Raw genomic sequence first — 16,977 nt, forward strand, 5'->3', positions numbered from 1 at the left:
AAGGAAAAACACACAACTTGTACAAAACACATCAATACTGCATATTTAAATTGGAATTGTACATATTTGTATTGATGAACATCTATATCATATATCCATGCAGATCATGTATCAGACCACACCCTTAGTACAGTTTCCAGTCCTCGTCACCAAGGCATTCAATTTCTGGATACAATAGATAGAAATGGAATGAATATGATCCCTAGCATTATAGGGCCGAGTTATGAGAAAAGAATAGAGCAATTGGGGCAATATGCAGCTAAGAAGTTACTTTTTCCTTTAAGCAAAAATTAAATGTGAAAACAGGACAGAACTAGGTCATGTCATTAGTGCATTGTAACCTTTTCTTTACAGGCAATTTGATCAGCACTACAGGACGCTGCAAGTCTTTTGTAGTGGTGGTCAAATTGTCTGTAAGCAAAATGATGTAAAGCACAAAAAGTTAACAAGCAGGTACAGCAAGCAATTAGGAAAGCAAATAGCTATTATTACAAAGGGATTGGAGCATAAGAGTAAAGGGGGGAGAAATTCAGCGGTGGGAAACATTTCTCCCTCAAAAAATTCAGATTACCGCTCCCGGAAGGAAGTGGAGCGCTAAAACAAGCACTCTACTTCCTTCTTCATAGGATCATAGAAATTTACAGCATGGAAGGAGGCCATTCGGTCCATCGTGTCCGCGCCGGCTGACAAAGAGCTATCCAGCCTAATCCCACTTTCTAGCTCTTGGTCCGTAGCCCTGTAGATTATGGCACTTCAAGTGCACATCCAAGTACTTTTTAAATGTGGTGAGGCTTTCTGTCTCTACCACCCTTTCAGGCAGAGTTCCAGACCCCCACGACCCTCTGGATGAAAAAAGTCCCTCTCAAATCCCCTCTAAACTTTCTATCAATGACTTTAAATCTGGTTGTTGGCCTCTCTGCTAAGGGAAATAGGTCCTTCCTATCCACTCATAATTTTATACCCCCCCCCAATAAGGTCTCCCCTCAGCCTCCTCCGTTCCAATCTTTCCTTTTAGCTAAAATTCTCCAGTCCAGGCAACATCCTTATAAATCTCCTCTGTACCCTCTCTAGTGCAATCACATCTTTCCTGTAATGTGGTGACCAGAACTGCACACAGTTCAAGCATAACCTCCCTGCTCTTGTAGTCTATGCCTCGGCTAATAAAGGCAAGTATTCCATATGCCTTGTTAACCACCTTATCTAACTGGTCTGCTACCTTCAGGGATCTGTGGACATGCACTCCAAGGTCAATTTTGTTCCTCTACACTTCAGTGTCGTACCATTTAATGTTTATTCCCTTGCCTTGTTCGCCCTCCCCAATTGCATTATCTCAGTTATCCGGATGAATTGCAATTGCCACTGTTCTGATCATCTGACCAGTTCATTGATATCTTCCTGCAGTCTGCAGCTTATTTTTTCATTATCAAACACACAGCCAATTTTTGTATCATTTGTATACTTCTTAATCATACCCCCTACACATTGAAGTCTAAATCATTGATATATACCAGAAAAAGCAAGGGACCTAGTACTGAGCCCTGTGGAACCCCACTAGAAATAGCCTTCCAATCATAAAAACACCCATCAACCATTGTCCTTTGCTTCCTGCCTCTGAGCCACTTTTGGATCCAACTTGCCACTTTGTCTTGGATTCTATGGGCTTTTACTTTCGTGACCATTCTGCCATGTGGGACCTTATCAAAAGCCTTGCTAAAATCCATGTACATTACATCAAATGCATTATTCTCATTGACCCTCCTTGTTACCTCCTCAAAAAGTTCAAAGAAGTTAGTCAGACACGACCTTCCCTAAACAAATCCATGTTGACTGTCCTTGATTAATCCATGTCTTTCTAAATGAAGATTTATCCTGTCCCTCAGAATTTGTTCCAATAATTTTCCCACCACTGAAGTTAGGCTGACTGGCCTGTAATTACTCGGTCTATCCCTTTCTCCCTTTTTAAACAAGAGTACACAAGAAACATAACAGAAGAACATAAGAACTAGGAAAAGGAGTAGGCCATACGGTCCCTTGAGCCTGCTCTGCCATTCAATAAGATCATGGATGATCTGATCATGGACTCAGCTCCACTTCCCCGCCCGCTCCCCATAACATTAGTGCTCCAAGAAAGACTGGAGAACTGCTAACGAGGCATACGCCTCAGCAACGCTGCACACTGGGCCGTACAGCGCTGCTGCATGCAAGGGGCTCTTGCTCCCTTCGAGGGAAGGGAGCACGCTGCAGGTTCTGCAAATTAAAAAGGACCTACCTGGACCCCCCCCCCCGAGGGATTGGGGGTGCCGCGCAGTCAGCCCGGCACGCAAGCAGAATGCCAGGCTGAGAGATCACGGCCAGAACCCCGTGAAGAAATCAGAGCAGCACTGTGAAAACCAAGGAACGTTTCCCCCCCCCCCCCCACCCCACTTCCTTGGCCACTTCGCCTTTAATTACCGTCCCAGTAGTGGTCAGCCGCCCGATTCGGGCCCCCTGTAGCTGCCGGTATTTTCGTCTGGTGCTGCTGCAGGAGGGCACAACTCAATTTCTAGGCGAAGGCACAAACGGGGCGATGCGCATGGCGATGATGTCACGATCTCTGGGCGCAGGAATAGGAGCAGGAGATCGGGGTGCAAAGCTGTAGAGCCGCCGCTAAACTCACGCCCAAGTCGTCGTCAGTGTCATGCCCGGTTGGTAATGCATTTGCATCTCGTTATTAACGGGAGGTGCATATGCATAGAAATTCGCCCCCGAGAAGTCTTACTGCAATTATATAGGGCCTTGGCGAGACCACTCCCAGGGTATTGTGTACAATTTTGGTCTCCTTACCTAAGGAAGGATATACTTGCCTTAGAAGGATGCAACAAAGGTTCACTAGCCTGATTCCTGCGATGGGGGGGAAATTATCCCAAGAGGAGAGATTGAGTAGACTAGGCCTATATTCTCTAGAGTTTAGAAGAATGAGAGGTGATTTCATTGAAACATATAAAATTCTTAAGGGGCTTGACTGGGTAGATACAGGGAGGATGTTTCCCTCAGCTGGGGACTCTAGATCTAAGGGCGGTCACAGTCTCAGAATAAGGAGTCGGCCATTTAGGACTGAGATGCGGAGAAATTTCTTCACTTAAAGAGTTGTGAATCTTTGGAATTCTTTACCCCAGAAGGCTGTGGATGCTCAGCTGTTGAATATATTCAAGACAGAGATTGATAGAATTTTGGATACTAAGAGAATCAAGGGACATGGGGATAGGGTGCGAAGGTGGAGTTGAGTTAGATCAGCCATAATCTTACTGAATGGCGGAACAGGCTCGAGGGCGAATGGCCTACTCCTGTTCCTATTTCTTATGTTCTTGTGTTTTAAATCCTAAATTAAATGGTTAAATCCATAAGATTCCACCAATTATAACATCTTTCAAATGCACCAATTTAGATACTTACTGATACTCCCAATACCCGAGTTAGCTGGTCAGCTTTTGCTTGTCGAAGACAGTTTCCTGAATTTGTGACGAACACCACAGGCACTAAAAATTCCCCTTTAAAGTTCACTAGCTTCTTGAAAGCTTTCCTGGCAGCCGGTATGGGTGTTCTTCCTCGTACCAACACTCCATCAATGTCAACAAGAAGTCCAAAGCTGGGCTTGAAAATGCAACAGACAAAAGGGTTACTCAGTCTTCAGAAATGTATTTGGGAATACAGTAAAGACAAGTGCACAATTACAAATAATTACAACTCAATACAGATGAACTTATCCACATAGATTTGACAAATGAGTCACTCATATTAGTCATTACACGACTATTCATGAGGAAGTGGTTCAGCTTTTAGCCCTAGCAAATATTTATATCACTACAAATGTTTTAAACGCACATAAACTTACTGCAAGGCTTTTGAAATAACATTTTAAAACCATAAATAAAATGAGCAAGCAAAGTGGGTTTACCAGAAACCATCTATCTATAAAATTAAAAGTCCTACAGCTAACACATCATGCCTTTTCAGGACATCACACGTCCATAGGGCAAAAATTAGTGGTCAGCTGAAAGTATGTTAAATTACCAAATATCCGATTGACTAAACAAATCAAAACACAATTAGATTTATTAAGTACAATGAGAAATGAATAAGCAACAGAAAATACTACACTGCAATTTTTTTTGTAAACCATCAACAGCTACTAGCATTTATATAACTTCAACACTGAAAAAAATCTCAAGGCAATTCAAAAGGGAAAATTTAAAATTATTATCCCAAACTGGCACTTAGCAGAAACTGACCACATTTACTGGTAACATTTATAATACAACACGCCCATGAAAAATTAAACAACTGAGAATAAAATGCTAAATCTGACAATATTGTAAGCCCCTAGAAAACGTGTTCTCGGAGACATCTACATCGCCCAACCATTGGTGGCCGTGCCTTCTGTTGCTATGCCCCAAGCTCTGGAACTCCCTGTCTAAACCTCTCCACCTCTCCACCTCTCCACCTCTCTTTCGTCCTTCAATACGCTCCTTAAAACATACCTCTTTGATCAAGCTTTTAGTCATCTGTACCAATTTCCACTTATGCAGCTCAGTGTCAAATTTTTTAATCTCATAATACTCCTGTGAAGCGCCTTGGGACATTAAAGGTGCTGTGCAAATACAAATTGTTGTTGTTGTTGTTGTTGTTGTTGTCATCGTCAGGTGCCTGGGGCTCCTCTTGGACTACCTGGCTGGAGCTGTAATTATTGGCTTGGGAGTGGTTGTCTCTTCTTTTCTACAAATGCCTTGGTTCTTTTTGAGTGGCTTCATTCCATGCCAACTACTGCAAGTCCCTCCCATCATCTTAATTTTGATGAGGTACCTCTATTGTGTTCCTGGCCCGTGCCAGTGCTCCATTCCCAGATCTAGCTACTCTCAGCATTTGAGCCAACAACTACCCACTCAGTAGTGCCCGCCCTCATCTTTTCCCCTCAATGCTGCCAGTTCCCATCTTCCCAGCAGTAGGTGTGTGATACCGTTAATTCTATAGCAGCGAGCAACACAGCCAATGGCACTCCTTTAGGATAAAAGTGCCTTGAATTAAAATATGCGTAGTCTATAGGCCCCTGAACAGTAGCAACTCTGCTGGTCGGAGCATAAACCAGGAAATAGTGGGGGCTTGTAAAAAGGGAACAGCAATAATCATGGGTGATTTTAACCTCCATATTGATTGGACAAATCAAATTGGTCAGGGTGGCCTTGAGGAGGAGTTCATAGAGTGCGTAAGGGACGGGTTCCTTGAGCAGTTTGTAATAGAACCAAACAGGGGGCAGGCTATCTTAGATCTGGTCCTGTGGAATGAGACAGGATTAATAAACAATCTCCTAGTAAAGGATCCTCTCGGAATGAATGATCATAACATGATTGAATTTGAAATTCAGATGGAGGGTGAGAAAGTTGGATCTCGAACCAGCGTACTAAGCTTAAATAAAGGAGATTATGAAGGTATGAGGGCAGAGTTGAGTAAAATGGACTGGGAAAATAGATTAAAGTGTAGGACGGTTGATGAACAGTGGTGTACATTTAAGGAGATATTTCACAACTCAAGAAAAATATATTCCAATGAGGAGGAAAGGGTGTAAGAGAAAAGATAGCCATCCGTGGCTAACTAAAGAAATAAAGGACGGTATCCAATTAAAAACAAGGGCATACAATGTGGCCAAAACTAATGGGAGGACAGAAGACTGGGAAGCTTTTAAAAGTCAGCAAAGAATGACTAAAAAAAATGATTAAGGGAAGATAGACTATGAAAGTAAACTAGCACAAAATATAAAAACAGATAGCAAGAATTTCTATAGGTATATAAAAAAGGAAAAGATTGGCTAAAGTAAATGTTGGTCCCTTAGAGGACGAGACCGGGGAATTAGTAATGAGGAACATGGAGATGGCAGAAACTCTGAACAAATATTTTGTATCAGTTTTTACGGTAGAGGACACTAACAATATTCCAACAGTGGATAGTCAAGGGACTATAGCGGGGGGAGGAACTTAACACAATCACAATCACTAAGAAGGTGGTACTCAGTAAGATAATGGGACTAAAGGCAGATAAATCCCCTGGACCTGATGGTTTGCATCCTAGGGTCTTAAGAGAAGTAGCGGCAGGGATTGTGGATGCATTGGTTGTAATTTATCAAAATTCCCTGGACTCTGGGGAGGTCCCAGCAGATTGGAAAACTGCAAATGTAACGCCCCTAATTAAAAATGGAGGCAGACAAAAAGCAGGAAACTATAGACATTTGGCCTAAAATATGTGGTTGGGAAAATGTTGGAGTCCATTATTAAAGAAGCAGTAGCAGGACATTTGGATAAGCAAAATTCAGTCAGGCAGAGTCAGCATGGATTTATGAAGGGGAAGTCATGTTTGACAAATTTGCTGGAGTTCTTTGAGGATGTAACGAGCAGGGTGGATAAAGAGGAACCAGTGGATGTGGTGTATTTGGACTTCCAGATGGCATTTGGCAAGGTGCCACATAAAAGGTTACTGCACAAGATAAAAGTTCATATATTATAGATATTAGTATGGATAGAGGATTGGCTAACTAACAGAGGACAGAGAGTCGGGATAAATGGTTCATAAGAACATAAGAATTAGGAACAGGAGTAGGCCATCTAGCCCCTCGAGCCTGCTCCGCCATTCAACAAGATCATGGCTGATCTGGCCGTGGACTCAGCTTCCCTTACCCGCCCACTCCCCATAACCCTTAATTCCCTTATTGGTTAAAAATCTATCTATCTGTGATTTGAATACATTCAATGAGCTAGCCTCAACTGCTTCCTTGGGCAGAGAATGCCACAGATTCACAACCCTCTGGGAGAAGAAATTCCTTCTCAACTCGTTTTTAAATTGGCTCCCCTGTATTTTGAGGCTGTGCCCCCTAGACCAGTGGAAACAACCTCTCTGCCTCTATCTTGTCTATCCCTTTCATTATTTTAAATGTTTCTATAAGATCACCCCTCATCCTTCTGAACTCCAACGAGTAAAGACCCAGTCTACTCAATCTATCATCATAAGGTAACCCCCTCATCTCCGGAATCAGCCTACTGAATCGTCTCTGTACCCCCTCCAAAGCTAGTATATCCTTCCTTAAGTAAGATGACCAAAACTGCACGCTGTGCTCCAGGTGCGGCCTCACCAATACCCTGTACAGTTGCAGCAGAACCTCCCTGCTTTTGTACTCCATCCCTCTCGCAATGAAGGCCAACATTCCATTCGCCTTCCTGATTACCTGCTGCACCTGCAAACTAACTTTTTGGGATTCATGCACAAGGACCCCCAGGTCCCTCTGCACCGCAGCATGTCGTAATTTCTTCCCATTCAAATAATATTCCCTTTTACTGTTTTTTTTCCCCCCAAGGTGGATGACCTCACATTTTCCGACATTGTATTCCATCTGCCAAACCTTAGCCCATTCGCATAACCTATCTAAATCTCTTTGCAGCTGCTCTGTGTCCTCTACACAACCCGCTTTCCCACTAATCTTTGTGTCATCTGCAAATTTTGTTATACTACACTCTGTCCCCTCTTCCAGGTCATCTATGTACATTGTAAACAGTTGTGGTCCCAGCACCGATCCCTGTGGCACACCACTAACCACCGATTTCCAACCTGAAAAGGACCCATTTATCCCGACTCTCTGCTTTCTGTTAGTTAGCCAATTCCCTATCCATGCTAATACATTTCCTCTGACTCCGCGTATCTTTATCTTCTGCAGTAACCTTTTGTGTGGCACCTTATCGAATGCCTTTTGGAAATCCAAATACACCACATCTATTGGTACACCTCTATCCACCATGCTCGTTATATCCTCAAAGAATTCCAGTAAATTAGTTAAACATGATTTCCCCTTCATGAATCCATGTTGCGTCTGCTGGATTGCACTATTCCTATCGAGATGTCCCGCTATTTCTTCCTTAATGATAGCTTCAAGCATTTCCCCCACTACAGATGTTAAACTAACCGGCCTATAGTTACCTGCCTTTTGTCTGCCCCCTTTTTTTTTTAAAAACAGAGGCGTTACATTCTCTGGTTGGCAAGCAGTAACTAGTGGCGTGCCACAGGGATCAGTGCTGGGACCCCAACTACTTACAATCTATATTAACGACTTGGAATAAGGGACTGAGTGTAATGTAGCCAAGTTTTCTGACGATACAAAGATAGGAGGAAAAGCAATGTGTGAGAAGGACACAAAAAAATCTGCAGAAGGATATAGACAGGCTAAGTGAGTGGGCAAGAATTTGGCAGATGGAGTATAATGCTGGAAAGTGTGAGGTCATGCACTTTGGCAGAAAACATCAAAGAGCAAGTTATTATTTAAATGGAGAAAGATTGCAAAGTGCTGCAGTACAGCGGAACCTGGGAGTACTTGTGCATGAAACACAAAAGGATAGTATGCAGGTACAGCAAGTGATCAGGAAGCCAATGGAATCTTGGCCTTTATTGCAAAGGGGATGGAGTATAAAAGCAGGAAAGTCTTGTTACCGCTGTACAGGGTATTGGTGAGGCCACACCTAGAATACTGCGTGCAGTTTTGGTTACCATATTTACGAAAGGATACTCTTACTGTAGAGGCAGTTCAAAGAAGGTTCACTAGGTTGATCCCGTGGATGAGGGGGTTGACTTATGAGGAAAGGTTGAGTTGGTTGGGCCTCTACTCGTTGGAGTTCAAAAGAATGAGAGGCAATCTTATCAAAACATATAAGATTATGAGGAGGCTTGACAAGGTGGATGCAGAGAGGATGTTTCCACTGATGGGGAAGGCTAAAACTAGAGGGCATGAATAAAGGGCGCCCATTTGAAACAGAGATGAGGAGGAATTTCTTCTCAGAGGATTGTAAATCTGTGGAATTCGCTGCCTCAGAGCTGTGGAAGCTGGGACATTGAATAAATTTAAGACAGAAATAGACAGCTTCTTAAACGACAAGGGGATAAGGGGTTATGGGGAGCGGATGGGGAAGTGGAGCTAAATCCATGACAGATCAGCCATGATCTTATTGAATGGCGGAGCAGGTTCGAGGGGCCGTATGGCCTACTCCTGTTCCTATTTCTTATGTTCTTATTTTCTTATAGTGTCGATATTTTCAGTATAATTTACAGCACATTTTGTTGTTTAGTAGAGTTGCAAAATCATAAATCTAATTTTTATTGAAAGGTACTTTGTTCCAAAAATTTTAATAATTTCAGAAACAAAAGATGAATAATTTGTGATAAATAATGAAACAGTAGCAATACTAGTATGCTCAATATTCTAACTGCAAGTACAAAAATAATACAACTGCATTGCACAAGATGCAGCCAGGCACATGAATCGATGTGACGGGACATGCTGTTTCATTGTTTTCTTGCAATTTGCTTTGCAATTGTTTAATGTGAACACCAGTCAGAATGGATTTATCCTCTGATTTTACATGCTGATGATTAGAGAAACCGATTTTCACATACAACTAGAACTGAATACAGGAAGATAAAGGGTAGCCGTTTTGGTAATTGATAAAGGCTCCAAAATTGAGGTTTGCTGTTTATCAATTGCCAGCAATTTCTCATCCATTCATTTTAACGGGCAGAAAATTGCAGGCTGGCATGCACAATAGCAGAAAACCTCAGCCATTAAGTCTATTTGTTAATGCAAACACACTTTGTGTAAGTTTAGGTAATAACTTATTCTTTCCTCACAATTCAGCAAATTGTCTGATGGAGAGGCCAAATCCAAACCCCATTGATTGTCAATTCAAGAATTTTCTTCCAGGAATACTTTCACAGGATTGAGCAAATCAAAAAACAAGGAATCGCTTTTCCTCTAGAAAGATAGCATACTGCACAGTGTAGCACCACATCAGAGGGGAGATGTTCTTCATGGAGCTCTTCAGACCTCTGAATGTGACTGTGATCCAATGGAGTTCACAATTTCCAAAACAATCTTCATGATATGCTACAAACTCGGGTAAATTTGAGAAAACTATCAGCTTTACGAAGTCCCACTACCCACTTTCCAATCCCAACACGACTGGTGCTCCATCTGTAGTAATGGCAGTAAGTTTCCGTAAAGGTACCATAGTCATTTGAATAAGAAAATCAGAACTCCCTCAATATCCTCACCCACGGCTCACCTTTTAGTAACACAATGGGCCAGATCTTGCTTGAAAAATAACGGCATCTCGCCCTTAGGCTCACCATTATTTTTAAGAACTTGCTGGATTTGCACATCAATTACCCATTAAACTCCCACACACCCCTTCCCTCAGCGAATATCTGTCCCACCTGTGACAGAGTCTGTGGCTCGCGTATTGAATTGTTCAGCCACCAAAGAACTCACTTCAGGGCCCCAAGTTTCCACACAATAAAAAACGGGTGCCCCTCCGAGCTGGGCGCCCGTTTTTCGCGCCGAAAACGGCGCCAGAAAAAAAACGCGCGATTCTGGAGCGCCCTGCAGCTCCATGTCTGCTTGGCGTGGCGCCCAGGGGGGCGGAGCCTACCACTCGCGCCAATTTTGTAAGTGGGAGGGGGCGGGTACTATTTAAATTAGTTTTTTTCCTGCCGGCAACTCTGCGCGTGCGCGTTGGAGCGTTCGCGCACGCGCAGTGTGAAGGAAACATTGGCACTCGGCCATTTTTGTAGTTCTTTGTAGCTGTTTAATTTTTGAAAATGTTTTAATAAAAGCACATTGCCATCAGCACTGAGGCTTCTTGCAGCAGTGAGAAGGCTGCAGGAAGCCTCAAAGTTGAGGCAGTCATTTCACGATGGCCTTCCCCCCCCCGCCGTCGGGAAATGGCTGCTGAACTTGTGAGGCTTCCTGCAGCATTCTCACTGTCTCCTTCCCCCCCCCCCCCGCCCGCCGTCTGGAACGGCCTCCTCTCCCCTCCCCCCCGTCGGGAACGAACGGCTGCCTCAACTTGTGAGGCTTCCTGCAGCATTCTCCCTGGCTGAAGCACTTTCACACAGGTAGGAAGATGGTTTATTTAATCTTTTCTTTGCTTATAAATGTTTATTCAGGTTGGATTTATTTGTTTAATATTTGTATAAGTATAAATAAGGATTTATTATAGAATTTAATGACTTCCCTTCCCCCCCCCAACCTCGTTCTGGACGCCTAATTTGTAACCTGCGCCTGATTTTTTAATGTGAAGACAAGGTTTTTTCAGTTCTACAAAAATCTTCACTTGCTCCATTCTAAGTTAGTTTGGAGTACGTTTTCACTGTGGAAACTTTGAAATCAGGCGTCAGTGGCCGGACACGCCCCCTTTTGAAGAAAAAATTCTGTTCCAAAGTGAAACTGTTCTAACTGACTAGAACTGCAGAAAAAAAAAATGTGGAGAATTGTGATTTCTAAGATAGTCCGTTCTCCACCAGTTGCTCCTAAAAATCAGGCGCAAATCATGTGGAAACTTGGGCCCCAGGAGTGGAAGCAAGTCTTCCTCGATTCCGAGGGACTGCCTATGATGATGATTTAGGTCACCTGAGAGTCCCTGGTCAAAGACCGCCCTAAGTGGAGGAAGTGCATCCGGGAGGGCACTGAGCACCTCGAGTCTTGTCGCCGAGAGCGTGCAGAAAACAAGTGCAGGCAGCGGAAGGAGTGATATGCAAACCTGTCCCACCCACCTTTTCCCTCAATGACTTTCTGGCCCACCTGTGACAGGGACTGTGGCTCTTGTATTAGACTGTTCAGCCACTTAAGGACTCATTTTAAGAATGGAAGCAAGTCTTCCTCGATTCTGAGTTACTGCCTATGATGATGAAACTCACTACACAAAGTTGTCTTGTAATCAACAGCATAAGTACCTTTTTAATGACATAATTATTGTTCATGCAGTGCCAATCAACCCCTCAGGCTCAGAAATTGAACAATTCAAACTGTGTAGTCTCATTCCTTCAAGTGGCAAATTGTTCATGGAGATTTAACAAAATGCAATCTTTTTCCTACTTTTCCTTTGTCTCTTTTTTTCTCTCTCTCTCTCTTAATCCAATCTTTCTTTCCCTCCCTTTAATTCTATTTCTGTACCTGATTTGACTCCAATTCGCCCTCCTTCTCAGTCCTTCCTCGGTTTCTTCCTCAATCTTTAAATCTCATTGGTTAAGGAAATACACTGTCAGTCCCACCGCTCACCAAGTCCCCAGATGCCCTATTGCCCTCGCCAGGCTGATATCAGCTCGCAATTCCAGAAAGTTACAGCACAATAAATTTGGGACCTGAAGGGTGGAGAAAGGGCGCACAAGATCAGGCCCATGTCAAGCAGCTCTCCCTTCACAGTGCAGTCAGACTCAGACAGTATTCACAAACTGCGAGCTAAGGCATTAAAAGATGCATACAATACAAGTCTTAAATCATGCACATCGCTGGATTTCTGAGTGTAATTGAGATTAATCTCATTACTTGGAAACTATGGTTATGGATCTGAAATTTGTTCTCAGTTATAGAATGATAAAACCATAAAATGAAAAAACCATAGAACATTACAGCACAGAAACCGGCAATTCAGTCCATCAAGTCCCCATTGGTGCATTTTTGCATGAACCGCCCTCTCTCCTGCTCACATCCTGTACCTTTTAATACTCCTGTTTCAAGCAACTAATTCCCTTTTAAAAGTGGTTATGGATTCTACATCAACAACAGTTTGTGGCAAAAAAGTCAAAAACTAACCGCCTTCTGTGTAAGAATTTTTTTCTAGCCTTCCCTTTAGTACTTTATTATCTTAAATTTTTGCTTTTGTATTACTATCTTGCCACATAGTGTAGATAATGACCAGAATTTTAATTTGGAGGCGGGTAGGGAGTAAGGGGTGGGGCGGGGGCGGTGGGGGGACATGGGTAAGCCGGTCGGGAAACCCAGGATTCCACAGACCCTGCCGAATTTAACAGCAGGGCCTGCAGGAACTCATTCTTGCGGGTTTAATAGCAGGGCCTGATTAGCATTTCAAAGCACTGATTCCTGCCCTTAGTCTGCCAGATGGAGGGGCTGGCTGGCAGTTGGACGGATTGGCCTGCGGCACTAGGCCGCAGAAAGGAGGGAGAGAGGGATCAGGGTGGAAGAGGGGGGGTTGAATGCTGGAGGAGGATTGGGGTCAGAAGAATAGGTCGGAAGGTGGAAGCCAGAGGTGAAAGATCAGAAGGCCGGTGGGGGTGGGGGGTGGGGATGTTGAAGGACTCGGGGGAGGGGGGGGGGGAAAAAAGAGATCGGAAGGGTCGGGGGCAGATTGGTGGCCTCAGGAGGGGGTGGGGGGGGCCGGAAGATGTCTGATCGCAAGAGTTGGTGAGGCAGGGACGCTGGATCCAGCAGGTAAGTGTAAAGGCACTTACCTTCTGGTTCCAGCAGTCCTCGCCTCCCTTTAGCTGCCGGGTTTCCCAAAGCCTCGGAAACCCGGCTAGAGTTACATTTGAAATGGTGGATCACCATGTGGCACAGATCCTCATTACAATATTTAAATGGGCGACCCACCTTCTGGAAGCCGGTTGGCTGCCCACACCACACCCCCCCACGTCTCTGATTCCTGACCGTAGCCAGCCAAATGGAGAGGCTGACTGGCGGGCAGGTTGGAAGCAGGTTGGGGTCAGGATTGAGTTTTTTTTAACTCTTTAACCTCCCACCCACTCGTTTTTTTTTTTTCAGGTTAAAATACCCCCCAATCTGTCGCTATTTATCCTATCATAACTCTGCATAATCTTCAAGAGTGTGGAAATCTGGTCACCCCTCAATCTTCTCAGCTCCACTGAAAAAGCCTCAACTTCTCTAGTCTCTCTTCATAACTGTAACCCCTCGCCTCTGGTAACATGCCAGTCAATCTACAATGCACCTTGCTTTTATATCTTTATTACAAGTGGGTGCCTAAAACTGCTGATAATCACCCTTGGAATAAGGTTTTTGTGGACAATATTCACGCAATTGAAAGCTATAAATCACAATCTCAGCCTATTGAGTAAATTTACTGCAAGCTTCTTTCTCATTTTCAAGGTCTTAACTTTTAAAGAATGAAATTCAAAACCTTTTTCAAAGTCCTCAAGGTTAGTGCAGAAATAACATTGAAAATAAAAAAAGTGTTTAACGGCGACAAACTGTCATGATAAATCTGACCATTGGTTTCCCATTACACTTTACAAAAATTAAATAGGTGAGCTCCAACCCAGGTGAAATTGAGCAATGTTTATCCTCATACTTTGTTTTCCTCCTATAGTCTATTTGCCATTTCGTTCACTCAATTGTACGGTTACAAAAATGTTTTTCAGAACAGAGCTAAACGTCACCTGTGGCAGTATCTACTCCAATCGGCAGAATGAATGGCACGATTATTATACCTTCCAACTATTTTTTTCCAACTTGACTGTATAAAGAAATATACATATTATGAACATTTCTCTCTCCTCCATTCACTTCAATCATCAAAAATGCACACCCTGAACTTTAGACTCCATCAAGAAGACAGCTCAGCTCAGCACCAACATTTTTAAAACACTCACTTGGCCACCTTGGGCCGCGGACTACATGGAGGAGTACTTCGGCTTGATGCCACCATTGAAATATCGATGGAGCAACCCTGCACAATTTCACCTCATTTGTCGTCATCTTCCCTCAACTCTTATTCCAAGAACATCATACTTTTATATGAAATATATCAAAGCCGTTCAGATCTTGAAAAATATTTACATTTTTCAAATATTGCTCTGGTTTCACTTCCCAAATAGAATTCGATTAGTCAGAAAATAACATTTCAGAAATTGTAACATTAAAGGCTGCAACTGCAAAATCCATCAACAAAACATACTTTTCAAGCTAAAATCATCTTAACTTTGATCATAGCAAAGTCACCAACATCATTCACCCCCTTACTCCACTTAAATGCCACACCCTGATCTTCAAAAGACGACAGTCCCACTTCTATCCATCTTGCAAAGTTGCGATCCTGCTCCACTCCCTCTTGTAAAACACCAGTGTCAAGCCACTTCCTGAGCCAGTCCTGCTTTCCTTAAAAGCACTAAAATGTCATTCCCTTCTCCTGAGTGTGCCATCTGAGTGCGCCATCTGAGTGCGCCACACTTGACTCCAGCCACCTAACAAGAAAGCTGCACTACGGTCATGTATTAAGAAATCAAAGAAATAAACCTGGAGAACGGAAGAGCTGCATGCCCTCAGTCCTTACCTTTCCTTCAGTGCCCTTTCCTCTCCCTTAATAACCCCAAAATTCATCCCCATTGCAGCGCACGTAACCTCAGTACTTTCACACCCCAGTCATCCCATATTTCCCTCCCCAATGCTTTTAGTTCCTCAATACTCCAAGCTTCCAGTGCATCCATGACCTCCATATCTAACCACAAAGCCGCCCTTTCCCCTCGCTGGTTTTCCCAGATCCCCACCCACCTTAATCCTCCCAATCGTCAGACTCCTCGTTGAATGCTCCCACTCCCTACCGAATGCGCCCAGACACCAGCACCTTCACCACCCATTCTGGTCAGACATCTACCCATCCTTGCTGGCCTGATCCTCAGTCCCACCTTCTCTCTTAACTACCCATGTTGCAGCAGTGCACAGACATGCTCTCCCTATTCCCAGCCAGTTATGAGTTTCTCAAATTTCCATGTGTACCCTCGGCCAGGAGAGTTCAAGCTCATGGGCTGCATAGGTGTACATGCTTGTGTCTTAGAAACCACATCTAAAGTTTATTTCAAAGCTCCCATTAATCTGCAGCTGTTGATAACAATAGGTCTAGGTGTTCAGTGAGGATTTATCTACCAATGAAGCAACAGCATTAAAAACAGCCCAATCCAAACCTCCAGGCCCATAAAAAAGAAATACAACATAAATAGGATGGAGTTGGTTGGGCTTTGAGAGCTAGTTTTCCAGGGCTTGGGAGCCCCAGGTTAGAAACCCCTACCCAAAGGTTTAAAGGTATGTAACATGTCACATAGAATATATCAGTAAAGGAACAAATGTGAAAGCTGCATAGAAACACTGGGGACATATAAAAGTAGGAAGAAACAGAAGTGAGGAAAAACTTACAGAACAAATGAAACAGAAACAGAAAGAGTGAAACAGATACAATGAGAAAAACAAGTTATAGGCACCACAATGAGAAAGTGTGCGAGCTAGAGAAAAAGAACACAAGCATGAGAGCAAAAAAAAAGGATTTTATTTTCCACTGACTTCAATGGAAAGTATAAATCGGGTAGGATGTAAAACGGGCAACCTATCTGATCTTGTCAGTTTCCTGCCAGGCTGGTTAGATTAAATTTAACCTCATCATTGTTTTTGTTCATTAGCAATGCCATAGGAGGTGGACTGTATTCGAATACATCCAATTCTAACATTGCACATCTTCCACCTCATCGTGAGCATTGCCACGGGAGAATGGCGAATTCTTAAAAACAACCGCTCATTTTAGAACAGAGCACAGCAGATCTGGTACCATTTTACTGGAGGCAAATCTCTTCAATATATAGGCTGGTTACACAAGCTCCACTGTTTACAGGTCAGAGAGATCACTTCAGGGTGCATCATGCAAAATCACAAGCACCACTCAGTTAATTCGATTGCACACAATCTTGACGGGAAGCCGTTATACCGCAACCAGGTAAATTGGATTTTATTCTGGAATCGGCCAAATGTAGAAACCACAATAGGCATATCAGACTTTGAGAACCAATTTCAGGCATTTTTGGTCATTCTAGTTACCAAAACATGGCAAGACTGGGATTGAAAGTGGGCTGTTAAGGATATTAGCATATGTATATTACTTGCATCTACGGGGGTTAGAAAGAGACATTTCCTGACAGAATACAGGGTCATAATACAAAAGCAAAATACTGCGGATGCTGGAATAAAAACAAAAAATGCTGGAAATCTCAGCAGGTCAGGCAGCATCGATGGAGAGGAAGCAGAGTTAAGTTTCGGATCAATGACCCTTCCCGAAACGTTTACTCTGCTTCTTCTCCACAGATGCTGCTTGGCACGATCACAATACCCTTTCCCCGCTATTT

At 43.3% G+C, this 16,977-nt stretch overlaps 1 protein-coding gene across 1 annotated transcript in view; it reads right to left on the bottom strand.

Annotated features, from left to right (window-relative positions):
* Positions 1 to 16,977, bottom strand: part of LOC139276727 (haloacid dehalogenase-like hydrolase domain-containing 5) — a 50,431-nt gene that overhangs the window by 32,430 nt on the left and 1,024 nt on the right. Inside the window, exon 2 of the mRNA XM_070894712.1 lies at positions 3,433 to 3,630. Within this exon, the coding sequence (XP_070750813.1) occupies positions 3,433 to 3,630 (198 nt within the window). The remainder of the gene's footprint in view (positions 1 to 3,432; positions 3,631 to 16,977) is intronic.

The sequence above is a fragment of the Pristiophorus japonicus genome, chromosome 12, assembly GCF_044704955.1.
Source record: "Pristiophorus japonicus isolate sPriJap1 chromosome 12, sPriJap1.hap1, whole genome shotgun sequence".
NCBI classification, from domain to species: domain Eukaryota; kingdom Metazoa; phylum Chordata; class Chondrichthyes; family Pristiophoridae; genus Pristiophorus; species Pristiophorus japonicus.